Source organism: Macrosteles quadrilineatus, unplaced genomic scaffold, assembly GCF_028750875.1.
Source record: "Macrosteles quadrilineatus isolate MER2022 unplaced genomic scaffold, UCM_ALF_1.0 Scaffold_1__1_contigs__length_201487025, whole genome shotgun sequence".
Lineage (NCBI taxonomy): Eukaryota > Metazoa > Arthropoda > Insecta > Hemiptera > Cicadellidae > Macrosteles > Macrosteles quadrilineatus.
In genome coordinates, this window is record NW_026542594.1 from 102,916,282 (window position 1) to 102,941,396 (window position 25,115).

Here is a 25,115-nt window from a genome sequence, read left to right on the forward strand (position 1 = left end):
ACAATAGTTTGACTGAAATTACAGTTATATATTCGGAATCTGAATTAAATGCAGAATCTGACAGTATAAATAATATAATCTGATTTCGTAATTCAAATTTTAACAACTGAAAATATTTAAAAAAATATCACACCTTCACATGAAAAATTTACTAAGCGAGGGTTTTTTGGCCAGAAGCAAATTCAAGCGACAAAATTGTAGCTAATGAGATGATCTTCAGCATACAACCATAAGGGAGTATGTTTTATCTATGATATAACCAAGCAATTTCAAATAAAATTTGTTAGTCGTGTGTAATTGAGTAATTAGTAGTGCAAGGAGGTTCTTTTTAAATCGCGACGCCGGCCGTTGTCCCTGCTTCCGCTGATCTTTTCGTTTACGGTACTTTTAGAAACGTTTGGAGTTCAATCAATAGTTATATTAAATACATATCAAATCAAATCAAATTAAAATCCTTTATTTCGTATAAAATAGACAATATTTACAAAATGTAATATATGCAATAGAAATAGGTTTTAAATCCATAAATGAATTCTCAATAGCACTTAAGAAATTAACTAGCAACTGTGACTTTAATTGTGATTGTGGAAAGTCGGTTGCAGAGATGTTTCTTAAACTTCAGTTTATTCGTGGTTTGAATGACATAGATATTCGAGCCAAACTTCTTCAAGGACGAGAGAAACGCACGTAAAAAGACGTTGTTAACGAAGCATCGGCAATGGAACTAGCTAAATCTGAGAGCAAAACTGTATGTCGCAAAACAATGGAACACCTTGATTTGAACAGGCTGGATTCCAATAGAGTGATAGGAACAAGACAAAGAAAATGTTGTATCGACAAATATTTCAAGAAACCGGCACGAGACCCAACACAAAATTTGACAATCTAAAAGGGAAATGTTACATTTTCAAATAATAACTAAATTAGTTCAGTTTAATCAAACTCATACTTTAATGTAAACAGAAAAACTAGTACAAACAAAACAAATCCTTTCCTTATATATAATTAGTGAAGGCGTTTTCTACGAAACACTACTCCTTCGTTAACAATGGACGGATTTTTACAAACGATGTGTCAAAATTAACTATTTTTTGTGTAGACGGCCCCTTTCACTAATTCCTGTAATAAAAGTCCTCGGGCTTTGCCCCACAGGCCATCAAAATCCCAATGTATTTCTGATGAAAAGATTTTGTTTACTTAAAGAGACGAATAATATTTGTATTAATTACAGCTGTTCATTAGTAAACACATTATACACACAATAGTGTTCGTTTTCAGAGTGAGTTCGATAACTTTTGCAGTTTCGATAACTAGAGTGGAGTGATTGATTACATTATCTTTGAGTTGACTCTTTTGAGTCATAATCGGAAATTATGACTGTTATTCCTTTTGAAATAACGCCTGTAATACTTTACAATTGCTCGAATTCGAGCAACAGGTGCACTAGTACAAAATAACAGGTGATCATTAATTCACACACATATGGTCTTAAGTCAGTACTGTAATGAAAGTAAACCCAGATTAATTGTAATCAGAATAAAGGGTTTTATTAATCTGAAAACTGAACTATGAACAATAATGGAATATAAACAAAGCTGAGTATTTACTAATAACATATGACAGTAAACATATTAAATAATCAATCATGTGAGTTAAGTTTAGTTGTATTTATCATTGACTGTAGATTTTATTCACTACAAGTACATCAGTTAAACACATCAATTCTCCCCTCTGAAATGTTTTGGTAATGTTATTTCGCATTTGAGTAATTGGTCAATGACCTTCAACCAATACTACATGCACTTGAAGAAGGTAAATCAGTGGAAGCTTTTGGGTACCATGACAATGAATTAACACTTCAAGACGGATGTATATTCAAAGGATGTCGAGTTCTAATACCACAATCCCTTCGTAGGAAGGTTCTTGATGAACTTCATATTGGGCATTTAGGCATGGAGAAAATGAAATCCCTAGCCAGAAGCAATTGTGCATGGAAGAATATTGACCGAGATATAGAGCAATTGGCAAAATCGTGCAAACAATGCCGTTTGAAACAAAATGAGCCAAGAAAGGAACAAAATCATCCATGGCTAGCTCCCCAGGGACCATGGGAAAAGTTACATATAGACTTTGCTGGCCCAATGCAAGGACAGTGGTACTTTATTATTGTGGACGCCTTTTCTAAGTGGATTGAGGTAATACCTACTAAGAATACTTCTACAGTATTTTACACAAGAGAACTTAAAAAACTATTTGCTACATTTGGTCTTCCCATGATTTTGGTTTCTGACAATGGAAGTCAATTTACGTCTAGCGTCTTCGAACAGTTCCTATAAAAAAAAAGGGGTGGTACACAAAACAACTGCTCCTTTCCACCCTTTGTCAAACGGGCAGGCTGAGCGTTATGTTCAGACTGTGAAGAAGTCCCTAAGAGCAATGGAAGACGAGGGAGGGAGACTAGACGTCAAACTCTTCAGAATGCTTATGCAGTTACGTCAAACCTCAAATTCATCTGGCTGTGATGCATACTCCTTCATGTTTGGCAGGAAGATTCGAACACACATAGCTCTTTTACATCCTACACGTAAACAAGAAACTGAACATGTGAAGCAAGCAACAAGATATTTTAAGGAGGGAGACAGAGTACAAGTGAGAAATTATTCAAACTCAAAAGACAAGTGGAGTTTTGGAAGAATATTGGAAAGGGAAAGCAACCTTCTGTATAAAGTACAAATGGACGATGGAACTGTCTAGAGGCGTCGTGTTGACCAATTACTCAAATGCAAAATAACGTTACCAAAACATTTCAGAGGGGAGAATTGATGTGTTTAACTGATGTACTGACTTAAGACCATATGTGTAAGTGAATCACCTGTTATTTTGTGTTGGTTTTGTTTGTATTCGTTTTTCTGTTTACATTAAAGTATGAGTTTGATTCAACTGAACTAATTTAGTTATTATTTGAAAATGTAACAGGTTAAACATTAAATTCATTGCTTCAGTAGTCGATTTTTATAAAACAATACTTTAAAACCAAAACACTAGGTACTAGCTATCCAAGTGGTCCGGGACAATTGTTTGTTGTGCATTCATACATACAATGGCTGTAAACTAATATGGCGACACAGGGACAGGGCTTAGAATTTAACAGCCATTATAAAACTATTATTTTCATGATGAAATAGGTTTGGGATCTCATAATTGACAGAAGCCGTAAAGGAATAAAAGTGATAAAACATTAATGAGCTAAACTACTGACTCAACGAGATCGTCCTGATAAAATATTAGTGGGTTCGGGACTGCTGATAATGGGTATTTTATTGCATCGGTACCCTGACTTTTTATCCCAATTCTCGGTTTAGGATTTTTTGCTTTTAATTTTTTACTAAAACCCGGTAAAGCCAACAACCGACTTTAACAACTGACCCATCCCTAATCATAGAGTATAAGTACTGTTTACATTTACTAAAAATTAAAATACTTTTTTAATATTCACATTAGATGTTTATTTTATAAACTGGAGGGATCACTGGTAGGGATAAACTGGCAGGGTTCCTGAAAAATGTAATACTTTACGTAATAAGCCACGTTACAGTAGACCCCCTCTTAACCGACCTCAACCGATAATCGGATTATCCGCCTTTGATCGTAAAATAATACAGTTTGTTTTAACTGACCTTGCTTTGAGAGCAGCTCGGTTTAACCGCCGCTTTCTAGGAATCTCGGCATTTCCGCTCCCACGCTGGGCGATGAGAACTGAACCATACGCTTATCTCTACAGGATATGACTAACAATAAGTTATTTTGTGTTGATCACAAAAAATATAGCATAGCCTATTGTCAGTTTGTCATCATCGTTCGTAGCTCGAGCACATCTGATCAGATATGTTATCTGTGCAGCAAATTTATAACATCATAAAGTGCGTTACGATTTTGAGAACTGATTATCTTATCGCTGGAGTAAACAAACAATGCAACTTGTAGGGAGGGCAGGGAAGGGGTGTTAACAACTCCAAGGTCAAGATAGTTTTTGTGCCTCGAATCTCCAGTGAGTGGCCATAAATAAACGTCCTGTCTTGTAACAAAATTGTCGCTTGTATCTTTAATGACGACAAAAGGTTCTGTACTGTATTACGATGTATTTGGAAAGCATTAATTAATACACTACAGTAGTAAAGTTATTAAAATAGGAATTTTATTGACTCTTGCCTAGTATTATAATATATTCACTGAAAGTAGGCCTATTTGACTTAACCGTGTTTTGTGTTTATTTGTGACATTTCTATCAATATGAAAAAGGAGATAAGAGTAGTTTATTTTATAAATAATGCAAGTATGACTTCAAAATAATGATTATATAATTCTAAATGAATAGCACTTCATTATGTTATGATTTTAGGGATTGCCCGTTTTATCCGACCTTTTGAATTATCCGACCTAGGTCCGGTCCCATTAGGGTCGGTTAAGAGGGGGTCTACTGTATTTGGAATGCTTCACAAACAAGTTGATTTGATAACAGTGGAATACCATAGTGAAGAGGGATTCCAATTCAGTAGTCAAAGTTAGCAGTTTCCCAGCCATGTGCTGTAGCTGTGGGTAAAAGTTCTCATAAGCTCTGTCACGAGACAAGTGCTGGATGATGTCTTGTAAGAACACGTCCACTTCAAAACTCTGAAAAGATAAACGTAGAGTAACAAAACTTCTTGAACTAGATAAAAAAAATACGGCACAAATCCTCTATTTATTAACCCTGGAACTGCCTTTTCATAGGTCTTATTTACTTTTTGGAAATACATATCATTGTAAATTTCCCATAAAAATAATGTGTTTTTGTTTTTAAAATGACTTGTTAGTTTACATTTGCTAAAGAGAAAAGAAGGATACACAACTGAACTAACTCACCTGAAGAAGGAGACCCAGGAAGTTAAAAAACCCAAAAAAGGAACACAATTTGAGTTATACTTGGCCCCTTTCAGGGGCTTCTTCAGAGGTAGAATCATCATCATCATTTTACCTCTGAAGAAGCCTCTGAAAGAGGTGAACTATCAGTCAGATTGTGTTCGTTTTTTGTTTTCTTTTGACCTTCTGGGACTCTTTCTTCAAGTTGTGTATCCTTCCTTTCTTCTTAACAATTGCTAAAGCCAAGTTGCTTTTTCCCCTTCAAAAATCCTCAGTATACATTGTATTTTTTACAGCAGACAAATAAAACAAAAATCCAACCACACAAACACATTAAATGGCTATGGGCAAATTAGCAGAATAGTCACAATCTTTAACTTGACATACATGCTTAATATAAGTAAATCCGTTGATCATGAGCGATTAGATGTAAAATATTGGTCCTTTTGTGACTGATACAGTGATGGTAATACAGAAAGAATCCAGATCACCCTGATCGGCCGTAATATTACCTATCGGCATTTAAGTTTCATCTTTCAACATTTTACACGTTAAGTTTGAGGGTATAACCTAAAACATATAAAAAAAAAACATTATTACACATATTGGCTTTATTTTTAAAAAATGAATTTATTTGTATAAGCTGTTCATGCTTTGATTATTCAGCTTATAATCAAATTAGAGCCTAATACATTACTTAATACTCCCTTTCGATCCAACCAACAGAAATTAATTGCATGTTGTATTTTTACTACAATGACATCCTTAATACATTTTAAAAGTAAATAAAAATATACATCTATTTCTTAGGGATACAAAATCACAATAATAACCCAGAATATATTTAAAGGATTGATTTGCTCCCAACAACATTGAAATTATAATACTGAGTAATAATTTACCGAGAAGTGCTGAGCTACAAACGGAAGCCAAACTTCGGCACATGACATGTAGTGGTGGGGGTTGTGCAGTGAGGTGAGGTAATGCCACACGTGGGACCATAGCTGTGAGGGACTGTCAGGCTCAGCTATGGACAGACACAGGCCTAGGCTGCGGTACAGCAAATGTTGTGGAAAACCTGCAATCAACAAGTCTCTTACAGACTGCTTCTACCACAACTGTGAGGGACTGTCAGGCTCAGCTATGGACAGACACAGGCCTAGGCTGCGGTACAGCAAATGTTGTGGAAAACCTGCAATCAACAAGTCTCTTACAGACTGCTTCTACCACAACTGTGAGGGACTCTCAGGCTCAGCTATGGACAGACCCAGGCCTAGTCTGCGGTACAGCAAATGTTGTGGAAAACCTGCAATCAACAAGTCTCTTACAGACTGCTTCTACCACAACTGTGAGGGACTCTCAGGCTCAGCTATGGACAGACACAGGCCTAGGCTGCGGTACAGCAAATGTTGTGGAAAACCTGCAATCAACAAGTCTCTTACAGACTGCTTCTACCACAACTGTGAGGGACTGTCAGGCTCAGCTATGGACAGACACAGGCCTAGGCTGCGGTACAGCAAATGTTGTGGAAAACCTGCAATCAACAAGTCTCTTACAGACTGCTTCTACCACAACTGTGAGGGACTGTCAGGCTCAGCTATGGACAGACACAGGCCTAGGCTGCGGTACAGCAAATGTTGTGGAAAACCTGCAATCAACAAGTCTCTTACAGACTGCTTCTACCACAACTGTGAGGGACTCTCAGGCTCAGCTATGGACAGACCCAGGCCTAGTCTGCGGTACAGCAAATGTTGTGGAAAACCTGCAATCAACAAGTCTCTTACAGACTGCTTCTACCACAACTGTGAGGGACTGTCAGGCTCAGCTATGGACAGACACAGGCCTAGGCTGCGGTACAGCAAATGTTGTGGAAAACCTGCAATCAACAAGTCTCTTACAGACTGCTTCTACCACAACTGTGAGGGACTGTTAGGCTCAGCTATGGACAGACACAGGCCTAGGCTGCGGTACAGCAAATGTTGTGGAAAACCTGCAATCAACAAGTCTCTTACAGACTGCTTCTACCACAACTGTGAGGGACTGTCAGGCTCAGCTATGGACAGACACAGGCCTAGGCTGCGGTACAGCAAATGTTGTGGAAAACCTGCAATCAACAAGTCTCTTACAGACTGCTTCTACCACAACTGTGAGGGACTGTCAGGCTCAGCTATGGACAGACACAGGCCTAGGCTGCGGTACAGCAAATGTTGTGGAAAACCTGCAATCAACAAGTCTCTTACAGACTGCTTCTACCACAACTGTGAGGGACTCTCAGGCTCAGCTATGGACAGACCCAGGCCTAGTCTGCGGTACAGCAAATGTTGTGGAAAACCTGCAATCAACAAGTCTCTTACAGACTGCTTCTACCACAACTGTGAGGGACTGTCAGGCTCAGCTATGGACAGACACAGGCCTAGGCTGCGGTACAGCAAATGTTGTGGAAAACCTGCAATCAACAAGTCTCTTACAGACTGCTTCTACCACAACTGTGAGGGACTATCAGGCTCACAAGCGTCTAGGCAGCCAGTGCAACTCCAAGGATCAAGGATCAGAACACCCCCCACCACCGCACCATGTCGTACGCTTCCGAATCATACCGGCGCATCTTCATAGCCTAACTGTTCGCCGAAAATGTTTATCTCTATCACTGTCACTGTCAAAACGTATCATTTGTAGGTTAAATTTAAATTAAATATAATTAAACTGTCATAACCTAACCAAACTTGCTGATAATGAAAAACTCGAATGAAGGTTTACTAACCGAAAAAATAGTTCTGTTCTAAAAATAAAATTATAAATGTCTCAAATTCAATTTTATAATTATAAAATTAAACTTTCATAACCTAACCAAACCAACCAAACTTGCTGATATGAAAAAAAATTTTTGACAAAAAGTGCTACCAGCGGGATTTGAACCCGGCACCTTCAGATTATCAGCCCGACACGCTATCCACTACACCACCAAGGCTCATGACTCAGCTCCATATCGTTGCGGTAATGGTTGACGTCACGTCATCATCACGGACCGGTGGTGGGGGGTTTTCCGATCCGATCCACGATCCTCGGAGTTGCACTGGCTGCCTAGAAGCTTACGTCAGGCTCAGCTATGGACAGATACAGGCCTAGGCTGCGATACAGCAAGTGTTGTGGAAAACCTGCAATCAACAAGTCTCTTATAGACTGCTTCTACCACAACTGTGAGGGACTGTCAGGCTCAGCTATGGACAGACCCAGGCCTAGTCTGCGGTACAGCAAGTGTTGTGGAAAACCCGCAATCAACAAGTCTCTTACAGACTGCTTCTACCACAACTGTGAGGGACTCTCAGGCTCAGCTATGGACAGACCCAGGCCTAGTCTGCGGTACAGCAAATGTTGTGGAAAACCTGCAATCAACAAGTCTCTTACAGACTGCTTCTACCACGACTGTGAGGGGATATGTCTACACATGGCTGTGAGGGATGATCAGAATTTTGCCGCGATCACGGAAGACGATGATAATGTCCAAACATCCGCGGGAAACAGTCAGAAATTTTCCGCGATCACGGAAGACCTCCACACGACTGCAGGATAAGATTAACATAAACATTTTCCGCAATCGTGGGAGGCGATTGCGATGTCTACAGGACTGCGTCAGATACAAGAATTATCTGACGCACGAGGAATGACCAGAATAGTTCAGCGATTGTGGAAGACGATGATAATGTCCACACGGCCCGCAGGAAAAGGTCAGAATTTTGCATCATTCGTGGAAGGCGATGATGATCTCCACACGACCGCGGGAGATTACTATTTTTCCACAATGGCGGGAGACGATTATAGTTTGTGTATTCATAGTGATAACTATTTTTCCGCAATGGCGGGAGACAATTGCTATGTCCAAACGACTGTGGGGGACGATATATTGACACCTTCACGGTCGCGAGGGATGATCAGAATTTTGCCGTGATTGCGGAAGACGATGATGATCTCTACACGACTTTTGGATATGATTAGCATTTTGCCGCAATCGCGGGAGACGATTACGATGTCCATATGGCCGCGGGATACGATAATGAAGTCTATACGGTCGCGAGGGATAAGTTTTACCGCAATCGCATGAAAATACAACCACCAAATTTGGATTATTTTCCAATTTTTGGCTCCCTGCAAAAAAGCCAATTGCTTAGCGCCCTAGGCACGTGCCTACCGTGCCTGTTCGGTAAATCGGCCCTGAGTGTTGTGCGAAACTTTGTTGACAGAGAAGTAGCAGGAGAATACCACCGCATTTCCCCGGATCTTTTGGATACAGTACAGTAGGTTTCAAGTGGATGCATATTTTCTTCACACAGTCTCTCTTGGAATGTTTCTTATCACTTCAATTCAATTCAAATTATCTTTATTCATCAAGTACATTAGGAATATATATATATATACATGAATAGTGTCTCATTTCTTAATGATAAAGTTGTAATAAAATATGCATGCAGAACAAACCCGCTACCTTAAATTTACCATCCAAACTATCAATGACCGATTCAATAAAATCAGTGGCAGCAGTTATAACTGACTTACCTCTACAAAACCCATGTTGAAAGGAGTCAAACAGTGTAATTTTCAAAAAAATTTACCAATTGATTGTAAATTACTTTATATCTGTTGTTTTTTGCCTCCTGATCACAAACTTAAATTAATCTAGAGGTTAAAATACCTTTAATCCGTCAATGTGATCAAATGTCACCGATGAGCGGCAACCGCGGTTTCAGCCCAGCTGTGGGGCCATCTTCAGGCGACGATGGAACATAGATATCACTCCGAAGAGGTCGTCATAAAGTCCATAAATACGTCACGAGAAACAACACATAAATACATTATTTACAAATACACGTGTGGCCACAAATAACTGCGCGGTGGACGGTACACGTACATTAAGTTGCTAGTCCAGACTGTCGTAACTGCCGTCTTGTCCATCTGCCATCCCCCCCCTCCTCCAGTTCTTATCAGGTCCTTTGTGTGTTGTTACTATTCTTTCAATGCTGACTGCTGTTTCATATAAAAAATTACTTTCAAAAGAGGCTTTTTAGTTTAAAATGTGTTGGGGATTTTCCTTGCCAGCTTTGTAGATTTCGTACTCTTCTATTACATTTAAATGTCTGCCTTCAGTTTTGTGGATTTGTAGAATTTCTAAATTATTGTCTATTGAAGTGTATGAATGATTGTTTGTAATTAGATGCTCAGCAATGCGGAATTATGTTTCTGTGTGGATTTCTTTGGCAGGTGCTCTTTGAAACATGCTTTGAAAGATCGCGCAGTTTGACATATATAAAAACTGGGGCAAGTGTCACAATTAATTTTGTAAACACCTGTTAGTTCACTTTTATCAGATGAGGATTTTCTTTTTTCTTTTAGGAGGGATGACAATTTGTTTGAGGTTCTAAATGATAATTTTACATTGTTTTTCGACAGATCATTTTTTAGAGTGTTGTTTAGACTAATGCCATATTCTGTTGAAGTGAAAACTATTTTTTTTAAATTCATGGTTGAAGCTTTATTTTTGTTTTTATGTTTATGTATTTGTTTATTGACCATATCACTTCTATAGCCGTTAGAGACTGCGATGAACTTGATGGTATTTATTTCTTCATTGTTGTCGTTATCGTTCATAGGAATAGATAGGAATCGGCTAACGAAACTGTGGTATGCTGCCATTTTAAGACTTTGAGGATGATGGTGAGTTGATGTGAATTGTCTGGGATGATGTGGTTGGTTTCCTGTATATTTTAAATTGAAATTTATCTGTTGATCTAGAAATTGTGAGGTCCAAAACGTTTAATGACTTGTTGTTTTCTTCTTCCAACGTGAATTTTAGATTGTTATGTAAGCTGTTAACAGGGTGTCTACTACATTCTCGATAAAAAATTCATGGACAATTCCCGTACATTTAAGGACACTTTGCCGTAACCTTTGTCGGTGTCATTAGGCCTACCGAATAATTTTCCTGATTTGTCAAACTGTATTAATCTTGTTATTCACTGTAATTGTACCAGAGAGAAAAGTAAATAATAATAGATAAGAGTTAAAAATTACAAAATAGAAATTTATTGAAAGTAAACAAACATAGGCCTACCTATACTTTAGGTAAAGCTTTTATAGTGTAACAGAGAAACGCAATGATTGTCTCCTGCGATAGCGACAAATATCTCCATCAGTCACGTAAACTTCATAACATAGCTTATCCGATCCAGGCCGATTAATTTGGCATGATTGCCCTGGCACAACGTAAGGTTCGACTCGACTACTTTTGAAAAAAAAATCTTTAATGCATATTGTTACTCAATTCTTAGTACAAAATCAAGGTATGGTAAGCGGCTATTAATAAGCAATAAGCACAGAGTAAGATTATTGTATTTTCATTTGCAAAGTTAATATCGACACATAGCAATCATTAGTTGTTTATCTTAGGCTCAATTACATTTTCTTAATATTATATTTTACAGCTCTTTCAAGAATCAAAATACCCAGGCCTAGACCTAATTATTTAGGAGGGCCTATATAAACTAACAATGAGGTTATAATAGCAGCAAAGTCAATATCATCATTGTAGTTCATAAGATTTTGATTGCTTAAAGCATACAACTCAATAAATAAATATATGGGAAACAAAAAACATTGAAACCTGAATAGCCAACAATATAAGACAAAGATACAGAAAATGCAATGACATAGCCTAATTTGAAACCAAGCAGGCCTACATAGTGATAAAACAATAATGCAAACAACAATGCTTGTGGTTTTGTCAATTGAAAGATAAAACAAGACTGTAGATTATTTACATGTTTAATATGAAACCAGTTTTATGGCACTAGGCACTGGCCGCGGCAAATTGAATCTTCAAGCCGAAAGTACAAGTAAGAAGTGAAATTTAACAGCCATTATAAAGCTATTATTTTCACGATAAAATAGGTTTGAGATCTAATAATAATTACCCTAGTAATAAAAAAAGAAGTTGTAAAGGAATAAAAGTGATACAACTTTTATGAGCTAGCTGCTGAGTCAACAGTTCTTGGAAGTACTTGACTTGACACTTGATTGTCCTGATAAAATATTAATGGGTTTGAGATTGTTAATGGGATTTTTATTGCATAATTACTCTAGTAATAAATTATTAAAATGTAAACAAACATCTGATAAACCTTTTATGTGCTCCTAACCAACTAGCGATCAATAAAATTATGGCCCATTAAAAATTTAAGGACATAGTCTGGCATTTAAGGACAATTCCCGTACATTTCATGGCCAGTAAAAATTTAAGTACAATTTCCGGTTTCCCCGGATTTCCCGGTTGGTAGACACCCTGTGTATAGATCGTGAGTATTTCCATAATCTTTGAGTCGCCTGTAATGCTTCGCAATTGCTCGAATTCGAGCAACAGGTACACTAGTTTCTATTTTAAATAAAATAAATATTCTGTACATTATTTATATAGGCTACTTAAAAACAAACAAAATCACGGTAGCAATCCTGCATGCAGTCACAGTACCTCCACCTCTAAGTAGAGCAATATTTTTGACTTACCATTGGATTCCTTATGGCCTAAGGAGTGAGAACCAATGTCTGTCACAACACTAAACTACACTAGAATATACATAGTATATATACATATTTATCTTGAATTATTCTCCCAAGTGGAGGTGTTTAGGGATAATCTAAGTATAACTACGACGAAAAATGAATTTAAACTATAAAATAATCAAATGTATTTCTCATTAATGTTTTCATGACAAGGAACAATATTTGGACAACAAAACAGCCAGCTGATAGTAAAAACAACATTCACGTAATCTGAAGTATGACTATTACAAATAAATAATAAAGGCAGGCATTTTCAACACTTTCCCTTATTTGCATAGTCATGCCGCGAGTCCAAGATTTTCTCGCAGAACTTGAAGTCTTTGTCGAGGTATAGGCTTCGTTAGTATATCTGCTAGTTGATATTCCGAAGTGATGTGCTTTACAGTCAGCATTCCTATATTTATCCTGTCTCGAATGAACAGGTACTTCCGCAAAATATGTTTTGAACGAAAGTGAAACTCAGGGTTTTCACAGAGTTTTCTTGCTGATTCGTTGTCAACTTTCAGGATAGGAACAGCAGACAATCCTATAAGTTCTTTAAACAAACGAGCAATCCAGATTGTTTCTTTTGAACCAAGATTAGCTTCAATGATTTCAGCTTCACAAGTTAAGTCCGCAACTAACTCCTGTCGACGACTAAGCCAAGTGATAGCTGCACCCGCATATTTAATAATAACTCCACTTGTTGAACGCATTGTAGTTGGACACCAGCTAAGTCCGCGTCACTATAGCACTCCAGTAGACGTGTTTTAGGTTTGGATTGGTACACTAGCTTCTGGTCCACAGTGCCGGTCAAATCTATATCTATAAAAGAGGAAGTTTGTATGTATATATATATATATATATATGTTTGAACGTTATGGACTCCGAAACCGCTCGACAGATTGTAATGAAACTTTCAGGAATTATTAAGCATCTTTCAAGGATGGTTTTTGTGAAGTTTGGTGCAGATCCGTCAATGCCATTACTGGCATTAAAAGAAGGAACTCCATTAATACTAATGCGAAACTTAAATCCACTTAAAAGGAGAAATAGTCTTAATCCCAAGAATACTGATGACTTCATCCAAATTACCCTCTGAATTGAAGCAACTACAATTTCCTTTTTTTGTCTTTCTTTCCCAATCACCATTATAAGGCACTAGGGCAAACCCTGACTGGTCAAATAGCGTATAACACGCTTTGCTTTTGTGACATCATCTTGTGTAGGATTTTCTAAGTGACGTGATAGAACACTTACACTTAATGCAATGTCAAAGCGAGTACCACGAGCAACATAAAGTAGGGCTCCAACTGCCGATCGGTATGGAAAATCGGAGGCTTTCCCTAGTGTTTGAGCAGTGAGCTTCTCTATGGGAGTAAGTACTGGCTTGCATCCTTCCATGTTAAATCGAGAAATGATCTTCTTGATATACGCTGATTGGCAGACCAAAATATTACCATCACTTTGAGAAATTTCGAGTCCGAGAAAGTATGACACTTCTTTAGCAACAATTTCAAATTGTGAACGACGTTGCCCAATAAATAATTCCATTTCAGTCTGACTAGTCGCTGCGATGGGTCAAACTGGCCGCAAACATCACCAGATAACAACTCACCGGGGGCTGAGGGGCGTTCTCGTGTTCCAAATGGTAGGCCTTTCCGGACTGACACGGTTTGCAGATCTCGTAGTTGGCTGGCACTTTGATACCCATTTCGGATTCGAGCTTCGATTGGACGTATCGTTTATCCATGTGACCCCAGCGCTCATGATATAACTGCAGAATGCGATTGTCTTCTGCTGCATTAGCGCAAACCTCAGATGGTTGAACTGTGTGAAATGAGGCACGATACAAAGTTCCACCACAGTTTCGAGTACCTTTGATTACAGTTTGTTCGTTAATAGTGAACCGATACTCTGTATTAGTCGATTCAAACCTGCTATTAGGGTTTCGATCATGAGCTGCGAGAATGGACACTAAGTTCCGAGAAACGTCAGGAAGATACCAGACATCGTTGAGTGTGAACGTTTCCAGTTTTCCATTTTCATAGTTCGCTTCTTCAACGACTCCACTGCCAAGAGCTCTTATAACTTCCTTTCCCGCCGCCTTTCAAAATAAAAGCTTTCATCTCATTTATACCAATTTGAGACCACTTTTCATCAGATTTCGGGCTTTTCTATTTGGGTCATTGAAACATTGTTGGGCATATTCGTTAGTTTCTCTTGTTATCATTTCAAAACAATCCTGTCCCAAAAATGCATGAAAAACATCTAATTCTGTCTGCAGTGAATCTTCGTTTGGAATGTTTATTCCTACTTTATGGCCTGAAAATACTATATTGTGAGGTTCATTAGGTCCATCCTCCCAAACAAAAGGACTGTCAAGATATAATCCGATTTCCCCTCTAACAACCTGTTCTATTATTTCATCTATGTCATCAATTTCCCCTTTAATAGCTTGTTCAATTACCTCATCTATGTGATCAATTTCTACTCTAACAACCTGATCCCTTGTTTCATTAATATGATCAATAGGTATATCAGTAACAATATCTACATCATTGAAAATTACAGGTGGTGTGTGAAAATCTGGTCGATTTGGCAGGTTTATGCCTTCTTGTTCGGCCTCAATTGGCTCAGCCTGACATAAATAAGAGTTTTCAGTGGACAAATTTATACCTCCACTAATATCTAAACCAATAGTTTCGTCAATAATATCAATATCAATAGGTGTAGGGAAAACATCATTACTTACAACCGACTTGTTCTCTGAGCTAGTAGGCCTAGCAAACTCTTCTAACAATGACACTTGAACTTCACCTTCACTATCTGTTTTATCACCGCACAGGTGTTCTAATGTCACTCTATCTAACACTTGATCCTCATCATCCTCATCATTTGATGATAATTCACAGTTATCTATAAACCTATCAATTTCACTAGATCGCAACCACTTCCGAGACATCATTACACCGACCAGCGAACACAACCTCAAAACTAAACACAAACAGCTGTTGTTGTTTGAGTATTATTTTTGTCTCCAGGTTAGCCAACATACAAAACGAAATACTGGGAAATTTAATGTTGTTTCACGCAGTACCAACCATCGTCCCAGTAAGTGCTCCAATCTAGTGGTAAAACATAAAACTACTAGCAATGACGCAAGACGGAACAGTTCCGTCCAGGAGTGCTAGTGCGTCATGGCGGTGCGACGATTATGTTCCGTCCAAGTAGGCCAATGGGTTAAACAAGAAGGTGAAGCTGCTGTCACAGTAGCAACATTTGGATCAGTCGTAACGGCGTTAGAAGCTTTATTGTTACTCTTTTTGAGATTAGACCTACAGACTTTTCAATAATGGCCTGTTTTAGAGCAGTTCTTGCAGACTGCATCTTTAGCTGGACATGATGCACGTGGATGTCTACTGTATCCACAGAAGTAGCATTTAGAGGTTGTTGCTGAAAGCTGTGACACATCATTCTCAGAAATAGAATTTACAGATGAAGTAGCATTTACAACAGGATCGACATTAGGATAGCAGACTGACTGATTATGAGCAGCTTCCAAAGCTAGAGCTTGATTAGAAGCTTGTTCCAGAGATAGAGTATTATTTTCCAAAAGCCGTTGTCGTATTGAAGAAGATAAAATTCCACTAAGAAACACATCCCGAATAAAGCTTTTTTTATGTTCTTCAGCAGTGACTGCCGAAAATTTACATTCCTTACTTAGAACTTTTAGGGGCTATAGTCGATGCTCTGAAATGGTGGCGACATGTCCTTATTGGTCGACACTTCAAACTCATTACTGTTGTAATGTCTAACTTACATATTCATCTTGCCTGCCTAATTTACTGCCAGTTTCATGTTAACTAACTCAGGGGCGGATCCAGTAATTTGTTGAGGGGGGGGCGCACTTAAGAATTTAAGGAATTTATGAATGGACTTTTTCCGTATACAAATCAAAGATAACGACCGTACAGTGGTTTAAGAACAAAGAAGTAGCCTAGGCCTGCAAAAATGCAGTTAAGTTCAACTTCGGAACCAATTATTTAAACCACAGGTAAGGAAATCTGGTTTCACCAACGAAAACACGTCAAAACTAACGCTGGTTTTATAAACGAAAGTTTAGAGTAAAATCCAGGTGGCGGTGGCAGTGAACTGTCATAATACCGGGCTGTATCGGGAGCAAGTAAACATAACCTAGAAATCAGTGTTTATGAGGTAGTGAAAACAAAACTGAAGACAGCAAGCAGCAAGCTTACAGGAATACAATAGATTCTGATCAAAATAACAACAGAAAGCAAGAATAAATACCAAAACAATTAACATAAGTAAATAAAGGCAAAGCGATGTTGATAAAACATATTCGAGATTTCGAGGAACAAATTGGTTGAGTTTTGCGGTCGAGTCAAGACTCAAAATCCAACTTTTTACAGGGATGTTCAATATTCTGTTTGTTCATTAACCAGTTTGGTACATTTGAAGTAGTGAAAAAAAAAACTGAAGTCAAAACTGTGGTAACATTATATATATGTAACAAAAAGAATTACAAGAACCGAGACACAATAAAGATAACACCAAAATAATTATTTTCTATAATATAAACTTTAAACTTAAAGCCAGCTAATATTTACTTAACGAAGGATTAAAGAATTTAACCGGGCAAAATTGGGCAGTTAATTATCTAACGACGGTTTAGTCTAAACTAGCGCTAACGGCGGGTGGTGAAATCCGATTTCGTCAGTTAAGAGTTAACTGCAGTTAGAGCATGGTTTAACGGCGGTCTAAGTGTTTGGTGAAATCGGGCCTTAAGATTAACCGGAAGTTGAAGTTTGACCTCTAATCGAGCAATCAACGTCAACAACAATCGTGTATGTGTGATAGACATCTATAAAGCCAAAAGTACCCATGAACTTTTGAGAAAACTACAAGTCACACCCCCATAAACCATATACTTAAAATGTTCGTCATGACGAGGAACCTTGCGCAATATTATCCATTATTTCAAAAATAGCCCTATAAGGTCGTAATTGCTTTCCCAAGGGAACTTTCCATTTACCTAATGTTAGAAAGGCCTCAGCTGTTATTATTTGTTCGTATTACCATTACTGTATTCTGTTTTGTTTATTTTATCTTAACTGAAACAAATCAATAGTTTTATTAATACTAATGTAGTAAAACGGGGTGGAGCAGCCCGTCGTGGGTAACAGCTAGTTGGAATAAAGCTCAGAGTCTCTATTCCCAGTCACGCCGAATTCAATCCAGTTTCAATTCAGTCCAATGCGACTGGTGATGTTTCGGTCAGTACTGTAGTGATTTCAGAATTTGGTGAAATGACTTTTACGCTTCAAAATGACACTGCTTGCTCACTCAAAACTAAAACCACTGAATTCAGTTCAGTTTTCAGTTAGTTGAATACCCTTTGCAGGGCTAGGCTAAGGCTAGGTCAGTTAAAAGAGCTTAAACAAGGACGTGGACGTGGAACTTGCCTTAGTTTGATCATCACTGTTCCAACTAACGAAAATAATCAAGTTGTTTGTCAAACTCGATTATTTTTGTGAGTTACTATACACGGCAAAATGGACATCGTGGTTAAGCTATGTGGGAAAAAAGCAAATCTTTGCCCAAGGGGGGGGCGCGCACCCCCCGCGCCCCCTGGCTGGATCCGCCACTGAACTAACTGTCTAAATCATTTTATATAATCAGGGTAATTAACCGCTGCAGCTCAACTCTGCTATTTCTACAACATCAGGTTATGGGCCTCCTGTTTACTGAATTTTTATTTCTCTGATTATTTTGTCCAAGTTCACCAACTTTGAAAAATGTATCAACCTCCTTCAATAGAGAAATTGAAAGGCCGTGAAAACTATGATACATGGAAAGTTGCCGTTCAAGCATATTTGGAAGATTGTGAGCTCTGGGACTGTATTTTGGGAACTGAAGAAGATAGACAGAAAGTGACAAAATGTAAATCCAAAATTATCTTGCTAATTGATTCAGTTAATTATGTCCATGTCCAATCAGCAGAAACAGCCAAGGAAGTCTGGGAAAATTTAGAAAAGGCATTTTCTGACAGGGGTTTGACCCGAAGAGTTGGTTTGCTGCGATTGTTAACAACAACAAGGCTAGAAAATTGTAAGTCCATAGAAGATTGTGTTAATCAAATCATATCAACAGCCCATAAGCTAACCAACATTGGTCTGAAAGTGAATGATGAGTGGGTAGGAACAATTTTACTTGCTGGACTACCGGATCAATTCCAACCAATGATCATGGGTATTGAAAGTTCTGATGTCAAGATTGCGGCTGATTCAATCAAAACTAAACTACTTCAAGATGTATCCGTGGAAAACGAATCTTCCAAATGCATTGCGATGTACGGTTATGGTCGAATAGAAAATTCAAGACCAAGTTTTCAGAACAGCCACAGACACAACACTTCAAGCCAAAAGAAACCCACCGAAGACAAGAAACGTCAAGATAGCAGAGGTTACAAGGGTCCTTGATGTTTCCAATGCAATGGTCATGGTCACATATCAAGGAACTGTGACAAATCCACAAACATCAGCACCAGAAATGAAAGAGACAGTTGTAAGTCTAAACAGGACAATTCACTCTTTGCTGCCTTCTCAATGCAAACAGATGTAAGTAGTGATTGGTATCTAGATTCAAGAGCTAGTGCTCATTTATGTGTTGACAGTGTGATTACTTGAAAATAAAAGAAAATCTCCACAATTGAGTATTACCACTGCTAATAATTCCACTATGGTAACTGACACAATTGGAGATACAAACCTTTCTGTAAATATTTCAGGTACTTCATCAGATGTTAAAGTTCAAAATGTATATTATGTTCCTCAATTGAATGTAAATTTACTATCTGTCAGTCAAATTGTGAGCAAAGGGAACACTGTGATTTTTGATAGCGAAGGAGCTCAGATTTTTAATAGTGACAATAAAGTCATTTCCACAGCTTCTAAGGTCAACAACCTGTTTAAATTAGATGTTCAACCCCCTTCAGGCACAGCCATGACTGCACAATGCAATGATCAAATTCTCTGGCATAAACGTATGGCTCACCTCAACTATGATGATCTGACAAAATTGTCAAATGGCTTGGTGCATGGAATCACAGGGTGGCTAGTGAAACCACATTGAAAAATTCCCTGACCTTTCCCTGACAATTCCATGATTTTTTTAAACTTTCCCTGATCGACAAATTCAAAATTACAATATTAATACTAACTAATTCTTCAAAAGGACTGATCTTTATCTGACAGATAGCTTATGTTTGTTTACATGAAAAAATACATAAAATCTATAGATACAGGCTAGCTTATATTCAAACTTTGCAACTTCAACTTGCCTAAATAAAATTAAACTGAGTTTGATAAGATGATACGCACTATTTAACAAAATTTTATTTGTACAAAAACACAAAATTTATTTGTACAGACATATTTTTTAGTTTTCACCCACACGGCATACGTACTCTCACCAGATCGACCTTTCCTAACAATTATTAAAATTATTTTAAACATTTTAAAATTTTTCCTGACTTATGACAAAATTCCCTGACTTTTCCAGAAATTTAATATTCCCTGACATTTCCAGGTTTTCCAGATTTTCCAGGTCACTAGCCACCCTGAATCAATCTATCTGATAAAAAGCCTGACATTCCTTGTGAATCATGTGTACTTGGCAAAAGCCACCGACTACCTTTCCAACCAAGTAGCAGTAAAAGTAGTGAACTGCTAGAATTGGTACACTCTGACTTGGTTGGACCGATGTAAGTAAATTCTATTGCTGGTTCTAAGTATATTCTTACTTTCCTAGACGATTTTAGCCATAAAACATTTGTTTATTTCTTGAAGACAAAGGATCGAGTTTATGAAACATTCAAATCTTTTAAACATCTGGTAGAAAATCGAACTGGGAAGAAAATCAAAACTGTGAGAACAGATGGAGGTGGTGAGTTTTGTAGCAAGAAGTTTTCTGAGTTCTATAAGAGAACAGGTATTGTGCATCAGACTAGCTGCAGTTATACGCCACAACAAAATGGTAAAGCTGAGCGATTGAACAGCACACTAATGGATCGTGCCCGATGTTTATTGCTTGACTCTGAGCTGCCTAAATGTTTTTGGGCTGAAGCAGTTAACACTGTAACTTACCTGTTAAACCGCTCACCGAGTAGGACAATTTCTTCGACTCCTGATGAATTGTGGTCAGGCAAAAAGCCAACCCTCTCTCATGAGAAGACATTTGGTTGCAAAGCTTATGCACATGTTCCAGCCGCAAATCGTAAGAAACTAGATGCAAGATCGACACCGTGTATTTTAGTAGGATATTGCTCTACAACAAAAGGCTACCGTCTCTACAATCCGAGGACAAAAACAGTACTAATTTCAAGAGACGTGACATTTTCTGAATGTGAAAAAGGTAGTACTTTGATGAAAAATGACCAAGATCAAGAGGATTACATGTTTTACATTCCTCCAGAAGATTTAGATTTTTCTGTAGCAGCACCCGAAGAATCTGAATATGACTCAGCAGATTCTGACTTTGAGGTGAATGAAAGTTCTGAACTAGAAGAAAATCATCCGTTGCCAGTATCCAGTGATCGACCTCAGAGAGTCCGTCAACCTCCCTAATCTCTTGAGGATTATGTAACTTTTTATGCTGCAAGTGATGATGATTGTGCTAAACCTCAACTCAACCGTTACAGCTCTGTACGCCATTTAATGGCATTAGCTGCTGAAAAGGACCTTGAAATAGACCAAATGAATGCTGTCTCTGCATTTCCTCAAGAAGAACCCACAGCAGAAATATGCATGGATCAACCTAAACATGAAAAAGCCTCTCATAAGTGGAACCAGAAACTACACTCATGTTTGATTAGAGTAGGACTGACTCAGTCAATCTTTGATTCCTGCGTTAATCACATGGTGAAAAATAGGAGGATGTTAATCGTTACAGCCTGGGAGGATAATTTAGTAGTTTTTCACAATGATAAACATTTCAAAGAAATCCTTAAGACACAACTAATAAAAGAATTGAAAATGAAAGATATGGGGACAGCACAATTTATTCTGGGATTAAGAATAACCCGGGATAGGAAAAACAAGAAGATTTTCTTGATCAACAAGCATTAAACTGTTAAAAAGGAAAGAAGCTCTTAAGAAAAAGATAACAATTGAACATTTTCTGACTAAGGCACTCAATAAAGACAAGCTCATGAAATGTATCAAGGAGCAAGGAATATGCAAGTTGGGAGGATGTTGTAATGTCTAACTTACATATCCATCTTGCCTGCCTAATTTGTTATACCATATGGTTAATGTTATATTTCTATAATGTTATGAGTTTGTTTATAGTTTGACCTGTTTACATTCAGTTGTTATATTTTAACTGTCTAAATAATTTTATATAATCAGAGTAATTAACTGCTGCAGCTCAACTCTGCTATTTCTACAACATCAATTACGGACCAAAAATCTGTGTCCTTCATGTTTGATGACACCCACTAAAGAAAAATCAAGAATGAAAAAATACTTACGTGGCGTTTGGAGCTTGCATGCTATAGTTATGATATTATTTACAGAACAGAATTGAATAGAATAGAATAGAAAAGTGCTTTATTGAATACATACTATGTACAGTAGGCTATATGAAATGGGTGCGATAAATTTATTCATGCACATACAACAATGGTCATACGACCGTCTGCTGGGTTGGCATAATGTCCATTCAATATCAACGAAATAAAATTGTCCCACATAATCAACATACTGAGCACTAAAACAAAATAAAATAACACTTCTTTATGCACACATATACATAGATATATATACACATACACATGTATGCATATATACACATATATTTATACTCTAAACATATTGTAATACAAAATTTTAAAAATTAAATTCCCTAACTAGCTCTCACCTACGTTTCCATGCAATTTTTAAAAAACTTCCAAGGCCCCGCCAATCCTTCCCATTCAAATAATCCACAAACTCCTCATATTGTATTTTTTGTTTACCAAAATACAAGAGTCGCAAGTCATTGAACACAGGGCAACTAGCCACAGAGTGTAAAGCAGATTCATTCTCGTTTAAATTACACAAGGAACATGTGTGGTTTTTGTCGACAATCCACGGTTTATAGTTGAGATCTATAAGTTCTCCTCTACATTTTATTATCCAAGAAATGGTTCGGTTGTCTAAACCAGTTTCCAAGAAGCTATTGTTGCCAAGGTCAAAGTCAACGACGAGGTATTGAGAATGATAAGCTGAAGTACGCGCTCTGCCTAGACACTCAGCTCTCCAGCTATCTCTCGCTGCATTTACGACACTAACTAATTGAGACTTTAACCTACCACTCCCCGCCTCCTCCATCGTATGTATATTCAGCTCCATTTGCACGCCATATTTGATTCCTAATGCTCTCCACGCTCTACACCAATCTACATTTTTTCTTAAAACTTCAGCTGCTTATAATCTTGGTAAACGCTCAGGTGGTAGCCCCAATATATTTATTATACAATTAAGATTCATTGAGAGAGAATAAATGTGTAATTTATCTAGACCCGTTTCCAAGTACAGTGAGTAATTTGGCGTGTTATTAGGCAACTGAAACAGTTTCCTAATAAATAACTTTTGTACAGATTCTATCTTTTCGCTCTCTAAATATCCCCATACCTGGCCTCCATAACATAATATTGATCTTACCACAGCGTTAAAACATACAAATTTTGAGGACAGATGCACCCTGTCATTGTTTATTTATTTGTTCCAGGCGGCGTTAATGGCTAATTTTGCAGCTGTGGACTTCATCTGAAAATGTTGTTCCCAACTTAGCATTGGCGTGAACCATTTATTACTTTTTGCCAATCTACCTCCTTTGCGAAAAACCATAATTTTGGATTTATTAGTATTAACTTGAAGGTTCCATAAATTCCAATAAAGTTCAAGTTTTCCAATCATTTGTTGCAGTACAACAGCTGTGGGAGCTATTAAAAAGTGTGTTTTTAGTAAAATATTGATAGCTTAGTACAAAATAAATAAATTTGCCAAGTTTGATCAAATTATATCCACAAACAAGCAAACTACAACATTTGACAATATTCTCAAAGCTTTATTAAACAAACATTTTTTGAATGTTTCTGAAAGATTAGATCTTAAGCCGAATATAAGTGTTGCTTTGGCTTATTCAAAAACTATTGTAGTAATTTAAACGGTTCACTTTTCTTGGATCCTGTGATGCCAAATGAGATTTTATCTGCTATAAGAAAACTGAAAAATAAGAGATCATCTGGTTGATATGATGTTCCTATGTTCTTAATTAAACGGGTAGGTGAAGTTTTAGCCCCCCATTTGGCCTCCATATTCAATCAGTGCTTAACGTTGGGGATATTCCCGGATCTGCTGAAATACTCCATCATAAAGCCAATCAAGAAAAACAAAGATAAAAGTTTGGATGATTTTTGACCTATTTCATTGTTATCAGTTTTCTCAAATTTGCTAGAAAGAATAATTTTAAACAGACTTCTACCTTATCTTGAGAAACATCAAATAATTAAAAGAACAGTTTGGATTCAGGCAAAATCTTTCAACCATAGATGCAGTTTCTAAATTTATCGATTTCATCATTAAGAATATGGATAGTAAAACCTCTTCTGCAGCAATCTTTTGTGACCTGTCAAAAGCGTTTGACACTATTGACAGAAATATATTGCTAGAAAAAATGGAAAATTATGGAATCAGAGGTCAAGCAATTAACTTAATTAAATCCTATTTTGAAAAACGTTTTCAGATGGTGCGAATAAATGACCAAAGTGGCTCATATGACTCCGATTGGGAAATTTGCCATACAGGATGTTCACAAGGATCGATATTAGGGCCGATTCTTCTTTTAATTTATGTCGCAGACTTTCCCAAAAATGCTGATTCCACTTTATTGAATACAATTCAGTACGCTGATGACACTACTTTAGTAGTCCAAGAAGGGAGTCAAGGTGGTCTTGATCTTAATATTGAGGATTGCATTTTTTACTTAAGCACCTGGTTTAAAGAAAATAGATTAAAATTAAATGAAAACAAAACTGAAATAATCAAATTCAAAACTCGTGAACCTTCAGAAAATTCAAGTAAAACCGAAAAAATTTATACATTTTTAGGAATAACCATAGATGCGAAATTAGAATTTTCTATACATACTAATATTTTAAGTAAAAAATTAAATTCTTCTTATTTTGCAAACTCAGTTAATAAAAACATTTTAAAAACTGTTTACTTTGCAACTATTCAATCTAGATTAACTTATGGTTTGGTAATTTGGGGTAGTACTTCGTGTGAAAATTTTAATAGAATATTCCGAATTCAGAAAAGGGCCATTAGAATTTTGCATCATATTCCGGTTGATGAGCACTGTCAACAAATATTTCAAGAATCAAAATTATTAACTTTACCTTGTCTTTATATTTATTAATTATGTAAATACTTCATGAAAAATAGAATCCTTTTTGAAAATCACACGAATGCGTATAACACAAGACGTAATTTTATAATATATCCCTCGCACTCAACAGCAAAATTTGAAAAATCTCCTGATTATATGACTCGTTGGGTAAT

The 25,115-nt window shown here is 37.2% G+C and overlaps 1 protein-coding gene across 1 annotated transcript in view; it reads right to left on the reverse strand.

Annotated features, from left to right (window-relative positions):
• The window catches only part of LOC129001386 (VPS35 endosomal protein-sorting factor-like), a 144,731-nt gene that overhangs the window by 45,637 nt on the left and 73,979 nt on the right, over nucleotides 1–25,115 (reverse strand). Inside the window, exons 11-12 of the mRNA XM_054428675.1 lie at nucleotides 5,802–5,977; nucleotides 4,528–4,671 (exon numbers count right to left, since the gene is read on the reverse strand). Of these exons, the coding sequence (XP_054284650.1) occupies nucleotides 4,528–4,671; nucleotides 5,802–5,977 (320 nt within the window). The remainder of the gene's footprint in view (nucleotides 1–4,527; nucleotides 4,672–5,801; nucleotides 5,978–25,115) is intronic.